Below are 19,751 nucleotides of genomic sequence, written 5' to 3' on the forward strand. Positions count from 1 at the left end.
CAACTTTGCAAGTGCTGTGATCCTGAGCAAGCAGGGGGGCCCACTCGTTGGCACTGGCACAGGGCCCCTCATAGTACGGCGGTGTGTTTGATGGCGGGTGGTGCCTCCCACTGGCAGAGACACTTTTGCATACTATGAGGGGCCCTGTGCCAGTGACGTCGCCAACAAGTATGCCCCCCCACCTGATGAAGGAACCTGAACTTTCTTCTGCACCTTCCTCTTTGTCCCCGTGTAAGGTGGTATAGTATGCGGGAAGGGGAACCTGACTTTCAGCAGGGTCAGATTCTGGCTGTGTAGAGTGCAAGGGGAATGTAGTGGTCTGGGTCAATGTACCAGCAGACTCATCTAGCAGTGGCTGGGCAATGGGCAGGATGAGGAGGAAACACAGATATAGGCCCAAATAATAAAGTAGGCTAAATGCAGTTCAAATGTGGTAACAGGACTAAACAGGCGGCATTGCTTTGTTCAGTGGAGGAAAACAGTAATGAGTGGCAGACACAGTTAGTAGGCCCAAATAATAAAGTGGGCTAAATGTCTGCCAAAAAATTGTTCATAAATAAACAGGTGGCATAGCTAGGTACAGGGGTGGGCTCCTCTGCTGAGCAGCAGACAGTGGTAGTAGGCGCAAAGTATTAACTGGTCTAAATGGAGGCCAGGGCCCCTGTATATTTTAACTATCATCTATCATTTCAACAAATTTGTATTGGCAGTGCCTTTGAAGGATTTAACAGCACAGACTACACAGTGGTGGAGCAGGGAGAGGTAAGTATTGCAAGTGGTAGAGCACTGTTCGAGCTGGGGGGAACACTCTATTGTGGGCAGCGGTACTGGCACAGGGCCCCTCATATTACGACGGTGTGTCTGACGTTGGTTGTGCACCACCACCGTCACTACCAGCTGGCAACCACCGCCCACGGGCTCTTCCACCAGACTTCCTCATTTTTTGGAAAATCTAACCAAAATAACAACCATTATATGGTACTGTAAAACAAGGTAGAAGGTGATATAAACTTGTTGAGAATTTAAATCTCCCTTTTTTGGGGGAGACTGAACCAAAACTCAGGCCCTGTGCATAAAATAACACAATGTAAGTGGCAGAAAGTGGCTGGCTGATATACAACAAACTAACAGGACTGAAGTATATCCACTTTGTGAGAATTTGAATCTCACTTTTTTTGGGGGGAGACTGAACCAAAACTCAGGCCCAGTGTATATAACAACGCAATCTAAGTGGCAGAAAGTGGCTGGCTGACATACGACAAACTAACAGGACTGAAGTGTATCCACTTTGTGAGAATTTGAATCTCACTTTTTTTGGGGGGGAAACTGAACCAAAACTCAGGCCCAGTGTATATAACAATGCAATCTAAGTGGCAGAAAGTGGCTGGCTGACATACGACAAACAGGACTGAAGTATATCCACTTGGTGAGAATTTGAATCTCACTTTTTTTGGGGGAGACTGAACCAAAACTCAGGCCCAGTGTATATAACAACGCAATCTGAGTGGCAGAAAGTGGCTGGCTGACATATGACAAACTAACAGGACTGAAGTATATCCACTTTGTGAGAATTTGAATCTCACTTTTTTGGGGGAGACTGAACCAAAACTCAGGCCCAGTGTATAAAACAACACAATGTAAGTGGCAGAAAGTGGCTGGAAGATATATGAAAAAATACAAGGACTGTTGTACAATTTCAATCTCCCGACAATGATCTCAGGACAAGTATGGCAGCAATAAAAAGGACTGCTGCACACAAAAGTGTGGACAAATAAACAAGATAACTGTGCAGAAAGGAGCAACAGGATTCTTGCTTTTAAAAAAGCAGTTGGTGTGCACAGCAGCGTGCAAACAGCAATGAAGCTATGAGGGAGCCTTATAAGGCAGCCTAATAAGCTACAGAGCTGATGCACAAAAATATAGCCTCCACTGTCCCTGCAAAACAAAGGTGGTGTTGGACAGTGGAAATCGCTACAGCACAAGCAGTTTGGGGGTTAATCTTCCCTCCCTAACTATATCCCTTCTTCTGATGAAGCTGCAGCAACCTCTCTCTATGCTAAGATCGGCAGAAGTAAGATGGCGGTCTGTGTGCGCGCCCCTTTATAGCCCCTGTGACGCCGCAGAAAGCAAGCCAATCACTGTCATGCCCTTCTCTAAGATGGTGGGGACTGAGACCTATGTCATCACGCTGCCCACACTCTGCGTCCTCCTTTATTGGCTGAAAAATGGCGCTGAAAGCGTCATATGAAATGCGACTTTTGCACGCAGATCGGCGACCTCATGGCCGATCCCACACTAGGATCGGATCGGGTTTTATGAAACCTGACTTTGCTGAAAGTCAGCGATTTTTGAATTTGTCTGATCCATTTCGCTCAACCCTAGTCATGACATGACCATTAATGCAATCTTCATACTTATGGTCACGTTCTGGAGAGCTTTTCTTCCTCCTTCTCTCAATGAAGCAGGGGCTGTAGTATTTCACTGAAAAGATATAGAGTGCTCTCACTGGGAGAAACAAAAGAAGAATCTTGTGGGTGTGATAACTTTTAATGGCTAACAATATGGTGAATGATGTTACAAAGCAAGCTTTCGAAACTGCTTACCTCTCTTCATCAGGCTGATAAAACAAGATATTTGAGGAAACCCAATTATATACAGTAAGTGTACCGTCACACAGTGAAATTTTCATTGCTACGACGGCACGATTCGTGACGTTCTAGCGATATCGTTACGATATCGCTGTGTCTGACACGCTACTGCGATCAGACACCACGCTGAGAATCGTACGTCGTAGCAGATCGTTTGGAACTTTCTTTCGTCGCTTGATCACCCGCTGACATCGCTGGATCGTTGTGTGTGACAGCGATCCAGCGATGCGTTCGCTTGTAACCAGGGTAAACATCGGGTAACTAAGCGCAGGACCGCGCTTAGTAACCCGATGTTTACCCTGGTTACCAGCGTAAACGTAAAAAAAACAAACAGTACATACTCACATTCCGGTGTCTGTCCCCCGGCGTCTCAGCTTCTCTGCACTGTGAGCGCCTGCCGGCCGGAAAGCGAGCGCAGCGGTGACGTCACTGCTCTGCTTTCCGGCTATGGTGCTTACACAGTGCAGAGAAGCAGAACGCCGGGGGACAGACACCGGAATGTAAGTATGTACAAGTATGTACTGTTTGGTTTTTTTACGTTTACGCTGGTAACCAGGGTAAACATCGGGTTACTAAGCGCGGCCCTGCGCTTAGTAACCCGATGTTTACCCTGGTTACCCGGGGACTTCGGCATCGCTCCAGCGCCGTGATTGCAAAGTGTGACCGCAGTCTACGATGCTGGAGCGATAATCATACGACGCTGCGACGTCACGGATCGTGCCGTCGTAGCGATGAAAATGGCACTGTGTGACGGTACCCTAAGGAGCACAGGCATGGTGTGATACATGGACATTTAAATAAACAAACACTGAGCTTAAAGAGAGAATTCTTAATTAGGTAAGAAGAGATAAGTGGTGTGAAAGTTTTATGGACCCCATATGCATGTAAGATCAAAGGGCTGGTGGTGCCTGGAGGGCCATAAATCCTCCTGACAAATTGAGTCCTATGTGAACAGAATCAAACACGGTAATGAATGTTAGGGCTGGCGGAACACACCGTGAAAATATATAAAAATGTGCGTTCGCAACCCGGGGTCTACCGTGCAGGAGAGAACCTGCTGCTAGCAAATGGTGGCGCTATATGGTGGTATAAGCAAACTCTGTTACTTCACAGAATCGCAAAGATATGAAAACGCTGTGCCCTGTTAACCTCACAGAGGATCACAGCTACCTAACTGAGCAAAAGCAAAGAGTGGTCATGCAGTTAGCCTAGAACACGAACAACTCCTCTCCGGTGGAGCCGGAATTCTAGGGGCATATTTCAGCCAACCCTGAGTCCATACAAACAAAACTCCTCACCGGAGGTGCCGGTGTTCTAGGGGCTTATTTCAGCCAACCCTGACCACATGCAGACATGACCACAAGATAGCAAAGCTCATAACATAGGTTGACACTAGCGTATGGCCGTGCAGCTACGCGAACCTTTTATAGGTGCAGCAGACAAGGACCTTCCTAGAGGACCAATGGGAGTTGCTACAAGACCTGAGCGTGTGACCCCCGACCTCCAATGAGAAGTCTTCCTTTGGGCATGCTCAGAAGGGGAAAAGCAGGACTTAGTCCCAGAGGCGTCTGCTTGCCGCTGACCAGTACTGGCAACAATAGCTGAAGCTGGAAGAGCAGCAGCAATCAAGCGCAGAGTATCTGCCTGAGCCAGACGCTGGGACCGACGTTTCCACTGAGCAGACTCCACTGCAGCTGGAGAAGAATGGGAGACCGCAGCGGAGGTGGTTCGAGATTCCCCCTGTGCAACGGCGGGAACTCGACACCTTACAATGAATTTGTATTCCCAGACCCTGCGATGTTTCTGTGATTTGAAATTGCATTTCAAAATGACAACTTTCATATTGTCTATGTTGTGTCCTGGACAACAGAAATGTTTGGCCACAGGTATATGTTTTTTTTGTCTTTAATTGTATGACGATGAGACCTCATCCTTGCTCTCAGTCTCTGTCCTGTTTTTCCAACATAGAGGCTTCCAACAGGACATACACTCACCGGCCACTTTATTAGGTACACCATGCTAGTAACGGGTTGGACCCCCTTTTGCCTTCAGAACTGCCTCAATTCTTCGTGGCATAGATTCAACAAGGTGCTGGAAGCATTCCTCAGAGATTTTGGTCCATATTGACATGATGGCATCACACAGTTGCCGCAGATTTGTCAGCTGCACATCCCAAAGATGCTCCATACAAGGCAGGATGGATCCATGCTTTCATGTTGTTTACGCCAAATTCTGACCCTACCATCCGAATGTCGCAGCAGAAATCGAGACTCATCAGACCAAGCAACGTTTTTCCAATCTTCTACTGTCCAATTTCGATGAGCTTGTACAAATTGTAGCCTCAGTTTCCTGTTCTTAGCTGAAAGGAGTGGTACCCGGTGTGGTCTTCTGCTGCTGTAGCCCATCTGCCTCAAAGTTCGACGCACTGTGCGTTCAGAGATGCTCTTAGGCCTACCTTGGTTGTAACGGGTGGCGATTTGAGTCACTGTTGCCTTTCTATCAGCTCGAACCAGTCTGCCCATTCTCCTCTGACCTCTGGCATCAACAAGGCATTTCCGCCCACAGAACTGCCGCTCACTGGATTTTTTTTCTTTTTCGGACCATTCTCTGTAAACCCTAGAGATGGTTGTGCGTGAAAATCCCAGTAGATCAGCAGTTTCTGAAATACTCAGACCAGCCCTTCTGGCACCAACAACCATGCCACGTTCAAAGGCACTCAAATCACCTTTCTTCCCCATACTGATGCTCGGTTTGAACTGCAGGAGATTGTCTTGACCATGTCTACATGCCTAAATGCACTGAGTTGCCGCCATGTGATTGGCTGATTAGAAATTAAGTGTTAACAAGAAGTTGGACAGGTGTACCTAATAAAGTGGCCGGTGAGTGTATATTGCATAGAATTAAACACACCACATTGGAAGAGGAACATGTGAATATCCTGGGGATCTTATAGTCCTGCTGTGTGTTGGGGATTTGGATCATGTCATTGGTCTCTATAAAAATGCAGGTTTTGCATCTCCTCCCATTGCAAGGATGTGTCCCTCTTAGTGAATCTGATGGCACTGAGCTTCGGATCATGATGTTTCTTAAATTAGGAGATTGCCTGTAACATATAGTGTTGAGCGATACCGTCCGATACTTGAAAGTATCGGTATCGGAAAGTATCGGCCGATACCGGCAAAGTATCGGAACTAATCCGATACCGATACCAATACAAGTCAATGGGACTCAAGTATCGGACGGTATCCCTGATGGTTACCAGGGTCTGAAGGAGAGGAAACTCTACTTCAGGCCCTGGGATCCATATTAATGTGTAAAATAAAGAATTAAAATAAAAAATATTGATATACTCACCTCTCCGACGCAGCCTGCACCTTACCGAGGGAACCGGCAGCCTTCTTTGCTTAAAATGCGCGCGTTTACTGCCTTTCGTGACGTCACGTGACGTAATTTTCAGGTCCTGAATGCCTAAATTAGCATTTAGGACCTGAAAATTACGTCACGGCTTGTGTGATTGGTCGCGTCGCGGTCACATGGGCGGCACGCGACCAATCAGAAGCCGTGACGTAATTTTCAGGTCCTGAATGCCTAGAATTAGGCATTCTGGATCTGAAAATTACGTCACGGCTTGTTGTGATTGGTCGCGTCGCGGTCACATGGGCGGCACGCGACCAATCAGAAGCCGTGACGTCACGGAAGGCAGTAAACGTGCGCATTTTAAACAAAGAAGGCTGCCGGTTCCCTCGGTAAAGTGCAGGCTGCGTCGGAGAGGTGAGTATCCCGATACCGATTCCCGATACAACAAAAGTATCGGATATCGGTATCGGAATTCCGATACCGCAAATATCGGCCGATACCCGATACTTGCAGTATCGGAATGCTCAACACTAGTAACATAGCAAGGGGGGTCTTTGAATAATATTTTTAACCGATCATCCTTGTGTAGGATATGGTGAAGTTTCTTAGCCGTTTTTATCAGTATTTCAAGCTGTAGGTTGTAGGTCACTACCAGAGGTACACTCTTTTTTTCTGTATTGAAGTACTTGACTTCTAGGTATCTTTGTGACCCTAACGATCTGATCATCAATGGAGGTGGGATGGAAACCTTGATTTAAAATTGACATTTTAAACTGGGTTAGGCGATGCGTTCATCCCTGTCCTTAGGACTGGAAAAGATATGGTTATATCTGAGGGCCTGGCTGTAGACAATAGACTTTTTAATGTGTTTAGGATGAAAGCTGTCCCATCTGAGGTATGTGGGACAGTCAGTTAGTTTACGATACACTGATGTTTGAAACAAAGCATTTTGGACTTTTATGGTGGTGTCTAGAATTTTGATTTTTTTTTTAAGTGGTCCAATGTCAAGTTTATGGTAGGAAGAAATTTGTTGAATTTGTCATGGAAATTTAGAAGTTCTTGTTTGGACTCAGTCCAGATTATTACGATGTCATCTATGTAACATAAGTAGGCAAACGGATTGATGGAGCAGGATGTTATTAAAAAGTCATTTTCTAGTTTATTCATGAAGAGATTGGCGTACTGGGGTGCCATTTTACTTCCCATAGCAGTGCCGATACATTGTAGACATAGCTCCACACAAAAAGAGAAAAAAGTTGTGTGTGAGGATGAATCTGGTAAGTGTTATTACAGACTCAGAAGGGATCCCATTGGCCTCAAGAAACATTCGGCAGGTGGTTAGTCCATCTTCTTTTGGGATGTTAGAATATAAGGATTTGACATCCATGGTGGCAAAGAGTGTGCTGTCAGGGAGGGGACCTATCGTGGATAGCTTATTCAGCAGGTCTGTAGTGTCCTGTATATAGCTTGCTGTCTTCCTTACCAGCGGCATAAGGATGTTTTCTACCCACCCTGAGATTTTTTCAGTGAGTGTTCCCACCCCTGAGATGATTGGTCTCCCTGGGTTGCCTGGCTTATGAATCTTGGGAAGCATATAGAAAGTTCCCATCCTTGGATTCTCAGGTATTAAGTCCGGAAGGTTCATGGAGTCTGTACACAGACATTTGGTGACTCTTTTCAACTCACTCAGATATTTTGGAGTTGGTTCATCATCCAGTTTGGTGTAGTACTGTATATCCATCAGTTGTCTGTGTGCCTCTTTGATGTAGTCAGTTGTATTAAGGAGAACTATGGTGCCTTAATAGTAATCTCTCTGTTGTTCTCCAGGCCATGAATCCTAAGGAAACATCTAATATCAGCTTGCAGGAGAGATAGACGATTCACAGCCTGAAGACTTATGACCATGTGATGCTTCAGTCTTTCTTTTTTTAATAAATTTGCAAACATTTCTACATTTCTGTTTTTTTTCAGTCAAGATGGGGTGCAGAGTGTACATTAATGAAAAAAAAGAACTTTTTTGAATTTACCAAATAGATGCAATGAAACAAAGAGTGAAAAATTTAAAGGGGTCTGAATACTTTCAGTGCCTACTGTATATCGAGTTTTTATGTTTGGCTGCTGTCACACACTAAAAGAAGCTTTTTATTGCGAAAAGTAATTTTTGTATCACCATATTTTGAGAGCTATCATTTTTTCATATTTCATCCAACAGTCATGTGAGAGTTTTCTTTTTGCATAACGACCTGACGTTTTTATTGGTACCATTTTCAGGCACATGACATTTTTTGATCGCTTTCTATTCTGATTTTTGGGAGACAGAATGAACAAAAATCAGCAATTCAGGAATTGTTTTTGTTTTTTGTTTTTTATAATTGGTAAGGCAGCTTTATTCTTTGAGTCAGTATGATTACAGAGATACCTCACTTATATCTTTTTTTAGATTTTGGCACTTTTACACAATAAAAACTGTTTTATAGAAAGAATAATTATTATTGCTTCACTTTATTCTGAGAGCTATAACTTATTTTTCTGCTGATGGAGCTGTTTGCAGCTTGCTTTTTGCGGGACAAGATGCAGTTTTCAGTGGTACCATTTTTATTTACATTTGTCTTTTTGATCGCGTTTTATTGCACTTTTTGTTCATTGGTATGATGATAAAGCATTGTTTTTTTGCCTCATTTCTTATGTATTTCTTTTACAGTGTTCACTGAAGGGGTTAACTAGTGGGACAGTTTTATAGAGCGGGTCGTTATGGACGCGACAATACCAAATATGTGTACTTTTAGTGTTTTTGTATTTACAAAAATAAATGTATTTGTGATGGTGGGATATGGTATGTGTGTTGTGAACTGTGTTTCTGGGCTCCCTCTGGTGGTCACTAACGGTATTGTGTTAGGTATGTCTTGTTGCAGGCCTGAGCTCCAGCTGTGTCGTTAAGCAGCGGGTGTTTCCTATTTGAGTCTCCTCTGGACTCAGTCTCTTGCCTGGCATCGTTGTATCCAGACCTATTTGGTCTCCTCCGGATTCCTTTCAGTCTGCCTCATGCAAGAAAAGCTAAGTCTGTTTTGTACAATTTGGATCGTTTGCATTATTCAGTGTTTTTGTCCAGCTTGCTTTACATTTGATTTTTGACTCGCTGGAAGCTCTAGGGGGCTGATATTCTCCCTCCACACCGTCAGTCGATGTGGGGGTTCTTGAATGTTCAGCGTGGATGTTTTGTAGGGTTTTCTGCTAACCGCATAGTCCACTATCTATTTTCTGCTATCTAGACTATTGGGCCTCACTTTGCTGAATCTAGTTCATCTCTATGTTTGTGTTTTCCTCTTGCCTCACCGTTATTATTTGTTGGGGGCTTTCTATATCTTTGGGGTTCAATTTCTCTGGAGGCAAGCGAGGTCTTATTTTTTCCCTTTAGGGGTAGTCAGTTCTCCGGCTGGCTCGAGACGTCTAGAACCAACGTAGGCACGTTCACCGGCTACTTTTAGTTGTTTGTGTCAGGATCAGGTATGCGGTTAGCCCAGTTTCCACCTCCCTAGAGCAGTATTTATATTTTTGCTATCTTGCCGGAATATCAGAGATCCTCTGCCATTGGGATCATAACAGAATGCCAGGCCAAAAGAAAATGTTTAATGCATCGCAGAAGCGGGATTAAAAAGAAGTTCTGAGTTTTTTTTGTTTTTTTTTGCTGCAGTTTGCCTAGCTTCTTCCATCCCCTTTTTCTCTGAGTGGCTGAAACTCTGCTGCAGATATGAATGTCCAGACTTTGACTTCTAGTGTGGATCAGCTTGCTGCTAGGGTGCAAAGCATTCAGGATTTTGTTATCCATAGCCCTATGTCTGAACCAAAAATACCTATTCCTGAGCCGTTTTTTGGAGATAGATCTAAATTCCTGAATTTTAGGAATAATTGTAAATTGTTTCTGTCTCTGAAACCTCGTTCCTCTGGTGATTCCGCTCAGCAAGTTAAGATTGTTATTTCCTTCTTGCGCGGCGACCCTCAGGATTGGGCCTTCTCTCTGGCGCCAGGAGATCCTGCATTGGTGAATGTTGATGCGTTTTTTCTGGCACTTGGTTTGCTTTATGAGGAGCCTAATCTTGAAAATCAGGCTGAAAAAATGTTGCTGGTTATCTCTCAGGGTCAGGACGAAGCTGAGGTATATTGCCAAAAATTTCGGAAATGGTCCGTGCTTACTCAATGGAATGAGTGTGCACTGGCCGCAAATTTCAGAAATGGTCTTTCTGAAGCCATTAAAGATGTGATGGTGGGGTTTCCTATCCCTACAGGTCTAAATGATTCAATGGCTCTAGCCATTCAAATTGATCGACGTTTGCGGGAGCGCAAATCTGTTAATCCTTTGGCGGTGCTGTCTGAACGGTCACCTGATTCTATGCAATGTGACAGAATTCTGACCAGAGCCGAGCGACAAAATCATAGACGTCAAAATGGGTTGTGTTTCTACTGTGGTGATTCAACACATGTTATCTCAGCATGCTCTAAACGTTTAAAGAAAAAAGTTAATCCTGTCGCCATTGGTACTTTTCAGCCTAAGTTTATTTTGTCTGTGAATTTAATTTGTTCATTATCTTCTTACTCAGTTATGGCTTTTGTGGATTCTGGTGCTGCTTTAAGTCTGATGGATTTGTCGTTTGCCAAGCGCTACGGTTTTGTCCTGGAGCCTTTGGAAAATCCTATTCCTCTTAGAGGAATTGATTCTACGCCATTGGCAGAGAATAAACCTCAGTATTGGACGCAGGTGACCATGTGCATGACTCCTGTACATCAGGAGGTGATTCGTTTTTTGGTACTGCATAAAATGCATGATGTTGTCATTTTGGGTCTGCCATGGTTACAGGCCCATAATCCAGTTTTAGATTGGAAAGCTATGACTGTGTCTAGTTGGGGGTGTCAGGGGATTCATGGCGATTCTCCATTGGTGTCTATTGCTTCTTCTACTCCTTCTGAGATCCCTGAGTTTTTGTCAGACTTTCAGGATGTATTTAATGAGGCCAGGTCCAGTGCCCTTCCTCCTCATAGGGACTGTGATTGTGCTATAGATTTGATTCCTGGTAGTAAGTTTCCTAAGGGACGACTCTTTAATTTATCTGTGCCAGAGCATGCCGCGATGCGGAGTTATATAAAGGAGTCTTTGGAGAAGGGACATATTCGCCCATCCTCGTCCCCTCTTGGTGCAGGATTCTTTTTTGTGGGCAAGAAAGATGGGTCTCTGAGACCTTGTATTGATTATCGTCTTCTGAATAAGATCACTGTTAAATTTCAGTATCCTTTGCCATTGTTGTCTGATTTGTTTGCTCGGATTAAGGGATCCAGTTGGTTCACCAAGATAGATCTTCGTGGTGCGTATAACCTTGTGCGCATAAAGCAGGGAGATGAATGGAAAACGGCATTTAATACGCCTGAGGGTCATTTTGAGTACCTGGTGATGCCTTTCGAATTATCTAATGCTCCTTCTGTGTTTCAGTCCTTCATGCATGACATCTTCCGGAAATATCTGGATAAATTTATGATTATTTATCTGGATGATATTTTGGTTTTTTCTGATGATTGGGAGTCCCATGTGAACCAGGTCAGGATGGTGTTTCAGGTTTTGCGGGAGAATGCTCTATTTGTGAAGGGCTCAAAATGTATCTTTGGGGTACAGAAGGTTTCTTTTTTGGGTTTTATTTTTTCCCCTTCTACTGTGGAGATGGACCCAGTTAAGGTCCGTGCCATTCATGACTGGACTCAGCCCACGTCTGTTAAGAGCCTGCAGAAGTTCTTGGGCTTTGCTAATTTTTGCCGTCGTTTTATCGCTAATTTCTCCAGCGTGGTTAAACCTTTGACGGATATGACCAAGAAGGGTTCTGATGTTGCGAATTGGTCTCCTGCAGCCGTGGAGGCCTTTCGGGAGCTGAAGCGTCGGTTTACTTCAGCACCAGTCTTGTGCCAGCCGGATGTCTCTCTTCCCTTCCAGGTTGAAGTTGATGCTTCTGAAATTGGTGCAGGGGCTGTTTTGTCGCAAAAAAGTTCTGATGGCTCCGTGATGAAGCCATGCGCCTTCTTTTCAAGGAAATTGTCGCCTGCTGAGCAGAACTACGATGTTGGTAATCGGGAGTTGTTGGCCATGAAGTGGGCATTTGAGGAGTGGCGACATTGGCTCGAGGGAGCTAGACATCGTGTGGTGGTCTTGACTGATCATAAAAATCTGATTTACCTTGAGTCTGCCAAGTGCCTGAATCCTAGACAGGCCCGTTGGTCGTTGTTTTTCTCCCGTTTTGACTTTGTGGTCTCGTACCTGCCTGGTTCGAAGAACGTGATGGCTGATGCACTTTCTAGGAGTTTTGTGCCTGATTCTCCGGGAGTCTCTGAGCCGGCTGGTATTCTCAGAGAGGGAGTAATTTTGTCTGCCATTTCCCCAGATTTGCGACGAGGGCTGCAAAAATTTCAGGCTGATAGGCCTGATCATTGTCCACCAGAGAGATTGTTTGTCCCTGATGGATGGACCAACAGAGTTATTTCTGAGGTTCATTCTTCGGTGTTGGCGGGACATCCTGGGATTTTCGGTACCAGAGATTTGGTGGCCAGGTCCTCTTGGTGGCCTTCCTTGTCGGCGGATGTGCGTTCTTTTGTGCAGTCCTGTGGGATTTGTGCTCGGGCTAAGCCTTGCTGTTCTCGTGCCAGCGGCTTGCTTTTGCCCTTGCCTATCCCAAAGAGGCCTTGGACGCACATTTCCATGGATTTCATTTCGGATCTTCCGGTGTCTCGGAAGATGTCTGTCATCTGGGTGGTGTGCGATCGTTTTTCTAAAATGGTCCATTTGGTGCCCTTGCCTAAGTTGCCTTCCTCCTCTGATTTGGTTCCTTTGTTCTTTCAGAATGTGGTTCGTTTGCATGGCATCCCTGAGAATATTGTATCTGACAGAGGATCCCAGTTTGTTTCCAGATTCTGGCGATCCTTTTGTGCTAAGATGGGTATTGATTTGTCTTTTTCGTCGGCTTTTCATCCTCAGACTAATGGCCAGACCGAGCGAACTAATCAGACGTTGGAGACTTATTTGAGATGTTTTGTTTCTGCTGATCAGGATGACTGGGTTACCTTTTTGCCACTGGCCGAGTTTGCCCTTAATAATCGGGCTAGTTCTGCCACCTTGGTTTCGCCCTTTTTCTGCAACTCTGGTTTTCATCCTCGTTTCTCCTCGGGTCAGGTTGAACCTTCCGACTGTCCTGGGGTTGATTCTGTGGTGGCTAGGTTGCAGCGGATTTGGAACCATGTGGTGGACAATTTGAAATTGTCACAAGACAAGGCCCAGCGGTTTGCCAACCGCCGCCACGGTGTGGGTCCCCGACTTCGTGTTGGGGATTTGGTTTGGTTGTCTTCTCGGCATGTTCCTTTGAAAGTCTCCTCTCCTAAGTTCAAGCCTCGCTTTATCGGTCCTTATAAGATTTTGGAAATCCTTAACCCGGTGTCTTTTCGCTTGGACCTTCCAGCGTCTTTTGCTATTCATAATGTGTTCCATAGGTCCTTGTTGTGGCGGTACGTGGTGCCTATGGTTCCTGCTGTTGAGCCTCCTGCCCCGGTTTTGGTTGAGGGCGAGTTGGAGTACGTGGTGGAGAAGATTCTGGATTCTCGTATCTCTAGACGGAAACTCCAGTATTTAGTTAAGTGGAAAGGCTATGGTCAGGAGGATAATTCCTGGGTTGTCGCCTCTGATGTTCATGCGGCTGATTTGGTTCATGCCTTTCACGCTGCTCATCCTGATCGCCCTGGGGGTCTTGGTGAGGGTTCGGTGACCCCTCCTCAAGGGGGGGGGTACTGTTGTGAACTGTGTTTCTGGGCTCCCTCTGGTGGTCACTAACGGTATTGTGTTAGGTATGTCTTGTTGCAGGCCTGAGCTCCAGCTGTGTCGTTAAGCAGCGGGTGTTTCCTATTTGAGTCTCCTCTGGACTCAGTCTCTTGCCTGGCATCGTTGTATCCAGACCTATTTGGTCTCCTCCGGATTCCTTTCAGTCTGCCTCATGCAAGAAAAGCTAAGTCTGTTTTGTACAATTTGGATCGTTTGCATTATTCAGTGTTTTTGTCCAGCTTGCTTTACATTTGATTTTTGACTCGCTGGAAGCTCTAGGGGGCTGATATTCTCCCTCCACACCGTCAGTCGATGTGGGGGTTCTTGAATGTTCAGCGTGGATGTTTTGTAGGGTTTTCTGCTAACCGCATAGTCCACTATCTATTTTCTGCTATCTAGACTATTGGGCCTCACTTTGCTGAATCTAGTTCATCTCTATGTTTGTGTTTTCCTCTTGCCTCACCGTTATTATTTGTTGGGGGCTTTCTATATCTTTGGGGTTCAATTTCTCTGGAGGCAAGCGAGGTCTTATTTTTTCCCTTTAGGGGTAGTCAGTTCTCCGGCTGGCTCGAGACGTCTAGAACCAACGTAGGCACGTTCACCGGCTACTTTTAGTTGTTTGTGTCAGGATCAGGTATGCGGTTAGCCCAGTTTCCACCTCCCTAGAGCAGTATTTATATTTTTGCTATCTTGCCGGAATATCAGAGATCCTCTGCCATTGGGATCATAACAGAATGCCAGGCCAAAAGAAAATGTTTAATGCATCGCAGAAGCGGGATTAAAAAGAAGTTCTGAGTTTTTTTTGTTTTTTTTTGCTGCAGTTTGCCTAGCTTCTTCCATCCCCTTTTTCTCTGAGTGGCTGAAACTCTGCTGCAGATATGAATGTCCAGACTTTGACTTCTAGTGTGGATCAGCTTGCTGCTAGGGTGCAAAGCATTCAGGATTTTGTTATCCATAGCCCTATGTCTGAACCAAAAATACCTATTCCTGAGCCGTTTTTTGGAGATAGATCTAAATTCCTGAATTTTAGGAATAATTGTAAATTGTTTCTGTCTCTGAAACCTCGTTCCTCTGGTGATTCCGCTCAGCAAGTTAAGATTGTTATTTCCTTCTTGCGCGGCGACCCTCAGGATTGGGCCTTCTCTCTGGCGCCAGGAGATCCTGCATTGGTGAATGTTGATGCGTTTTTTCTGGCACTTGGTTTGCTTTATGAGGAGCCTAATCTTGAAAATCAGGCTGAAAAAATGTTGCTGGTTATCTCTCAGGGTCAGGACGAAGCTGAGGTATATTGCCAAAAATTTCGGAAATGGTCCGTGCTTACTCAATGGAATGAGTGTGCACTGGCCGCAAATTTCAGAAATGGTCTTTCTGAAGCCATTAAAGATGTGATGGTGGGGTTTCCTATCCCTACAGGTCTAAATGATTCAATGGCTCTAGCCATTCAAATTGATCGACGTTTGCGGGAGCGCAAATCTGTTAATCCTTTGGCGGTGCTGTCTGAACGGTCACCTGATTCTATGCAATGTGACATCTATCTATCTATCTATTTTCTGCTATCTAGACTATTGGGCCTCACTTTGCTGAATCTAGTTCATCTCTACGTTTGTGTTTTCCTCTTGCCTCACCGTTATTATTTGTTGGGGGCTTTCTATATCTTTGGGGTTCAATTTCTCTGGAGGCAAGCGAGGTCTTATTTTTTCCCTTTAGGGGTAGTCAGTTCTCCGGCTGGCTCGAGACGTCTAGAACCAACGTAGGCACGTTTACCGGCTACTTTTAGTTGTTTGTGTCAGGATCAGGTATGCGGTTAGCCCAGTTTCCACCTCCCTAGAGCAGTATTTATATTTTTGCTATCTTGCCAGAATATCAGAGATCCTCTGCCATTGGGATCATAACAATGTGGGGATCATTTTGTTTGTATTAATATTTTACTGATTTTAATGGTGCTATCTTGAAGGATGAGTTGTTATTTGCTAATTGATGAATAGCTGTTGTTGCCATCTGATATCAGCCCCTCACAGTACTGTACTGTTATCTTTCCACAGGGTCAGTGAGCTAATATGCTAATGACATATTGACCTAGCTAGTTGAAACAATGAGCTCCTGTGACCTTCCCCCTGAGCTCTGAATGAGGAGAGGGACTTTTAAAATATCAGAGAGGTGAGACAAGAGAGCAGATCCTATGTGGAACTATGATGTGATCACAGCACCTCATAGAGAAAGAAGAGTATATGGACTATGTAATCCTCTGTCTGCTTGATTGTTGGACTCTCATCTCCCAGGGCTTTTATCCTGTTACTTAACTGCATTTGGATCCTGGACCTGGACTATCTTATCCTTTGTGTGGTGGAATATATATATGGACTTTTCTTATTTCTGCCTAAATAAAGGTCTTGGGATTGTTCACTCTTCTCTTGCTCTGTTGATTGTGTGATACTGGAGAAGAACTCTGTGACAGTATTTATTGGGAAAAAATATTTCTTTGTTCTGTTCTTTATTTAGGGATTTAAAAAATATATATTTTTACACTTTGTAATATTTTTTTTTAAACTTTTTTACATTGTTCCAGTAAGGGACATTAATATATTACATCAGATTGCTGATCTGACACTCTCCACTGCAGAATATCAGATCAGGATCTGACAGGCAGGGAAGGAGGCGAGCCACCTTCCCTGCAGGACGAGGAAGGACCCCATGGCCATCTTGGGGCTGGGGGTCTCCATAGAGACCATCAGGACAATGCGATTGCATCGTGTTGTCCTGATGGAAGCGCACTGGGAGCCCCCTCCCTGCACGATGCCCCTCTATGTCGCTGTCACTACTGACAGCATAATCATAGGGGTTAAATGCCTGTGATCGGTGCTAGCATCGATCACAGGCATTGCTGCAAGGTGTCAGCTGTCACATACAGCTGATACCCGCACCCGATCGCCACACCGCTCAGCATGAGGCTGCACAATCAGTGCGCCGTACTAGTACTGCTGTTTGCGGGAACGCAATTCTCGCAGAGCAGTACTTGTACGGCTCATGTCGGGAAGAGGTTAAAGTATGTTTTTCTATGAAGTGACGCAGTGCTCCAATGTCAAATATACCTGGCTGAGATCATACAGTCAGTGCCTCATACATGCTGCTCGTGGATTGCCAGCTGTCAGGTTTCCTTTAATTATTCTACTTAGCTTATATAATTAGACATTAACTATGATGCAGATTGCGATAATGAAAGATAATCTGACAAATAAAAAAGTCAATATTTCCATTTTATGTTACATTATAGACCTCTAAGAGCATCATGCACTGTTAACATTCCCTAAACTGAGAAATGCACAGGTCCATTGTATATAAATTCCATTCTAATACATCAGATACATTTATATCCTTCATAAATAAATATCCTTGAAACAATGGTTTCATTTTTATATGGGCAATTATTTTCTTTGCAACCAAAATTTAATGGCAAGTGTATTCTACCTTTTCTCCCTTGGGGCCAATTGGACCTTGAAATCCTGGAATACCATCCAAACCCTGTGGAAAAAAAGACATATTTATAATTGAAAATTGTGTGCATTACTGCTGAATTATTAACACGGTGATAATAATGCAAACAACTTAGATCTTCAATACCCTCCAATCTTCATTCTACAGATCACAGTAAGTGGAAATATAGAGACAGGCTGGCACTAAAATGATAAGCAACATCTGTGCATTGGTGGGTGCACAGCATTAAATCAGCAAGTGTTCTAAATACTAGATATCTGTGCAACTTCTCTTCTTGCTAAAATTACATTAATTTACCATCTGGAAGAAGCATCATTTAGAGTTATGAGATTTTAAATACCCACTTGAATTAAATTAGTGGAGGAATAAATAGTTCTGATTTAGCTGTTAGTTGGCCTTTAACAAGCTCGCAAAATGCTTCACGAGGTAAATTGGAAATTTAAGTTCCCTTGTTCATCTAAAAACACTTAAAAGTAAAAGCAAATAAGGTTCATGTAGTGTTTGTTTTATTTATAATATTAGTGACATTTGTAGATCAAATTACACAGATTGAGCAACTGGGGACATGAAACGCACAACTGCACATCTCCAAGCCACTTAAAGGTAATAGTTGTCTTCCATGCCAAGAACACTTTAATAATTCCGCGTAACATGTACAATAAAATTATGTAGATAATTGTAAAAGAATCATGTCAGCTAGCAACACCAGATATAGTGTAGGAGATACACGACATACTCGCCAACAAAAGTCACTGAATTAACAACATGTATTGCATACTGGTAGCCCGTTTGAGGACGGTGAATGTTACAGAAAGTGCATTCACTTAAAGGCAGAGTTCTTATCCCAGCACAACGTCTGCAATATATATATATATATATATACAACCACAAGACAAATAGATAGCAGCTCTTGTTTTCATGTTTTCAAGCCACACTTCCCTCTCCTCAGAAAGTACATTGGCTCCTGAGGAAGCAGCTCTTGTTTTCATGTCTGCAAGCCTCGCTTCCCTCTGCTCAGAAAGTTCATTGGTAGTGTTGAGCATTCCGATACCGCAAGTATCGGGTATCGGCCGATACTTGCGGGTATCGGAATTCCGATACCGAGATCCGATACTTTTGTGGTATCGGGTATCGGTATCGAAACAACATTAATGTAAAAATGTGTAAAAGAGAGAATTAAAATAAAAAATATTGCTATACTCACCTCTCCGACGCAGCCTGGACCTTACCGAGGGAAGCGGCAGCTTTTTTTGTTTAAAATTCGCGCGTTTACTTCCTTACGTGAAGTCCCGGCTTGTGATTGGTCGCGTGCCGCCCATGTGGCGGCGACGCAACCAATCACAGCAAGCCGTGACGTAATTTCAGGTCATTCACTATTTTAAAATTACGCTCCGGCTTTGTGATTGGTTGCGTCGCAGTCACATGGGCGACGCAACCAATCACAGCAAGCCGTGACGTAATTTCAGGTCCTTAAGGATTTTAAAATTACGTCCCGGCTTTGTGATTGGTTGCGTCGCAGTCACATGGGCGACGCAACCAATCACAAGCCGTGATGTCACGGGAGGCTGGACACGCGCGCATTTTAAAATGCGCGTGTGTCCAGCCTCCCGTGACGTCACGGCTTGTGATTGGTTGCGTCGCCCATGTGACTGCGACGCAACCAATCACAAAGCCGGGACGTAATTTTAAAATCCTTAAGGACCTGAAATTACGTCACGGCTTGCTGTGATTGGTTGCGTCGCCCATGTGACTGCGACGCAACCAATCACAAAGCCGGAGCGTAATTTTAAAATACTGAATGACCTGAAATTACGTCACGGCTTGCTGTGATTGGTTGCGTCGCCGCCACATGGGCGGCACGCGACCAATCACAAGCCGGGACTTCACGTAAGGAAAGAAAAGCGCGAATTTTAAGCAAACAACGCTGCCGGTTCCCTCGCTGAGGTTCAGGCTGCGTCGGAGAGGTGAGTATAGCAATATTTTTTATTTTAATTCTTTCTTTTACACATTAATATGGATCCCAGGGCCTGAAGGAGAGTTTCCTCTCCTTCAGACCCTGAGAACCATCAGGAATACCGTCCGATACTTGAGTCCCATTGACTTGTATTGGTATCGGGTATCGGTATCGGATTGGATCCGATACTTTGCCGGTATCGGCCGATACTTTCCGATACCGATACTTTCAAGTATCGGATGGTATCGCTCAACACTATTCATTGGCTCTTGAGGAAGCAGCTGCTGTTCTCATGTGTGTCAGCCTTGTTTCTCTGTTTTCACATTTTTCATTGGCCCGTAATGCAGCTCTTCTTTTCAGATCAGCTGACATTCGTGCCATGGAATTCTTTTTCTTATGAGGCATTATTGTGGTAAAAATAGTCTGTAACTGGCAGTTTCTATATCCTCTCACATAGAGG

General features: G+C 44.4%; 1 protein-coding gene across 2 annotated transcripts in view; it reads right to left on the reverse strand.

Annotated features, from left to right (window-relative positions):
• Positions 1–19,751, reverse strand: part of COL19A1 (collagen type XIX alpha 1 chain) — a 1,614,879-nt gene that overhangs the window by 1,064,670 nt on the left and 530,458 nt on the right. For both annotated transcript variants that reach the window (XM_077289962.1, XM_077289964.1), the window contains exon 14: positions 17,311–17,364. In XM_077289962.1, coding sequence (XP_077146077.1) covers positions 17,311–17,364 — 54 coding nt within the window. The remainder of the gene's footprint in view (positions 1–17,310; positions 17,365–19,751) is intronic.

This window comes from Ranitomeya variabilis, chromosome 2 (genome assembly GCF_051348905.1).
Source record: "Ranitomeya variabilis isolate aRanVar5 chromosome 2, aRanVar5.hap1, whole genome shotgun sequence".
NCBI lineage: Eukaryota > Metazoa > Chordata > Amphibia > Anura > Dendrobatidae > Ranitomeya > Ranitomeya variabilis.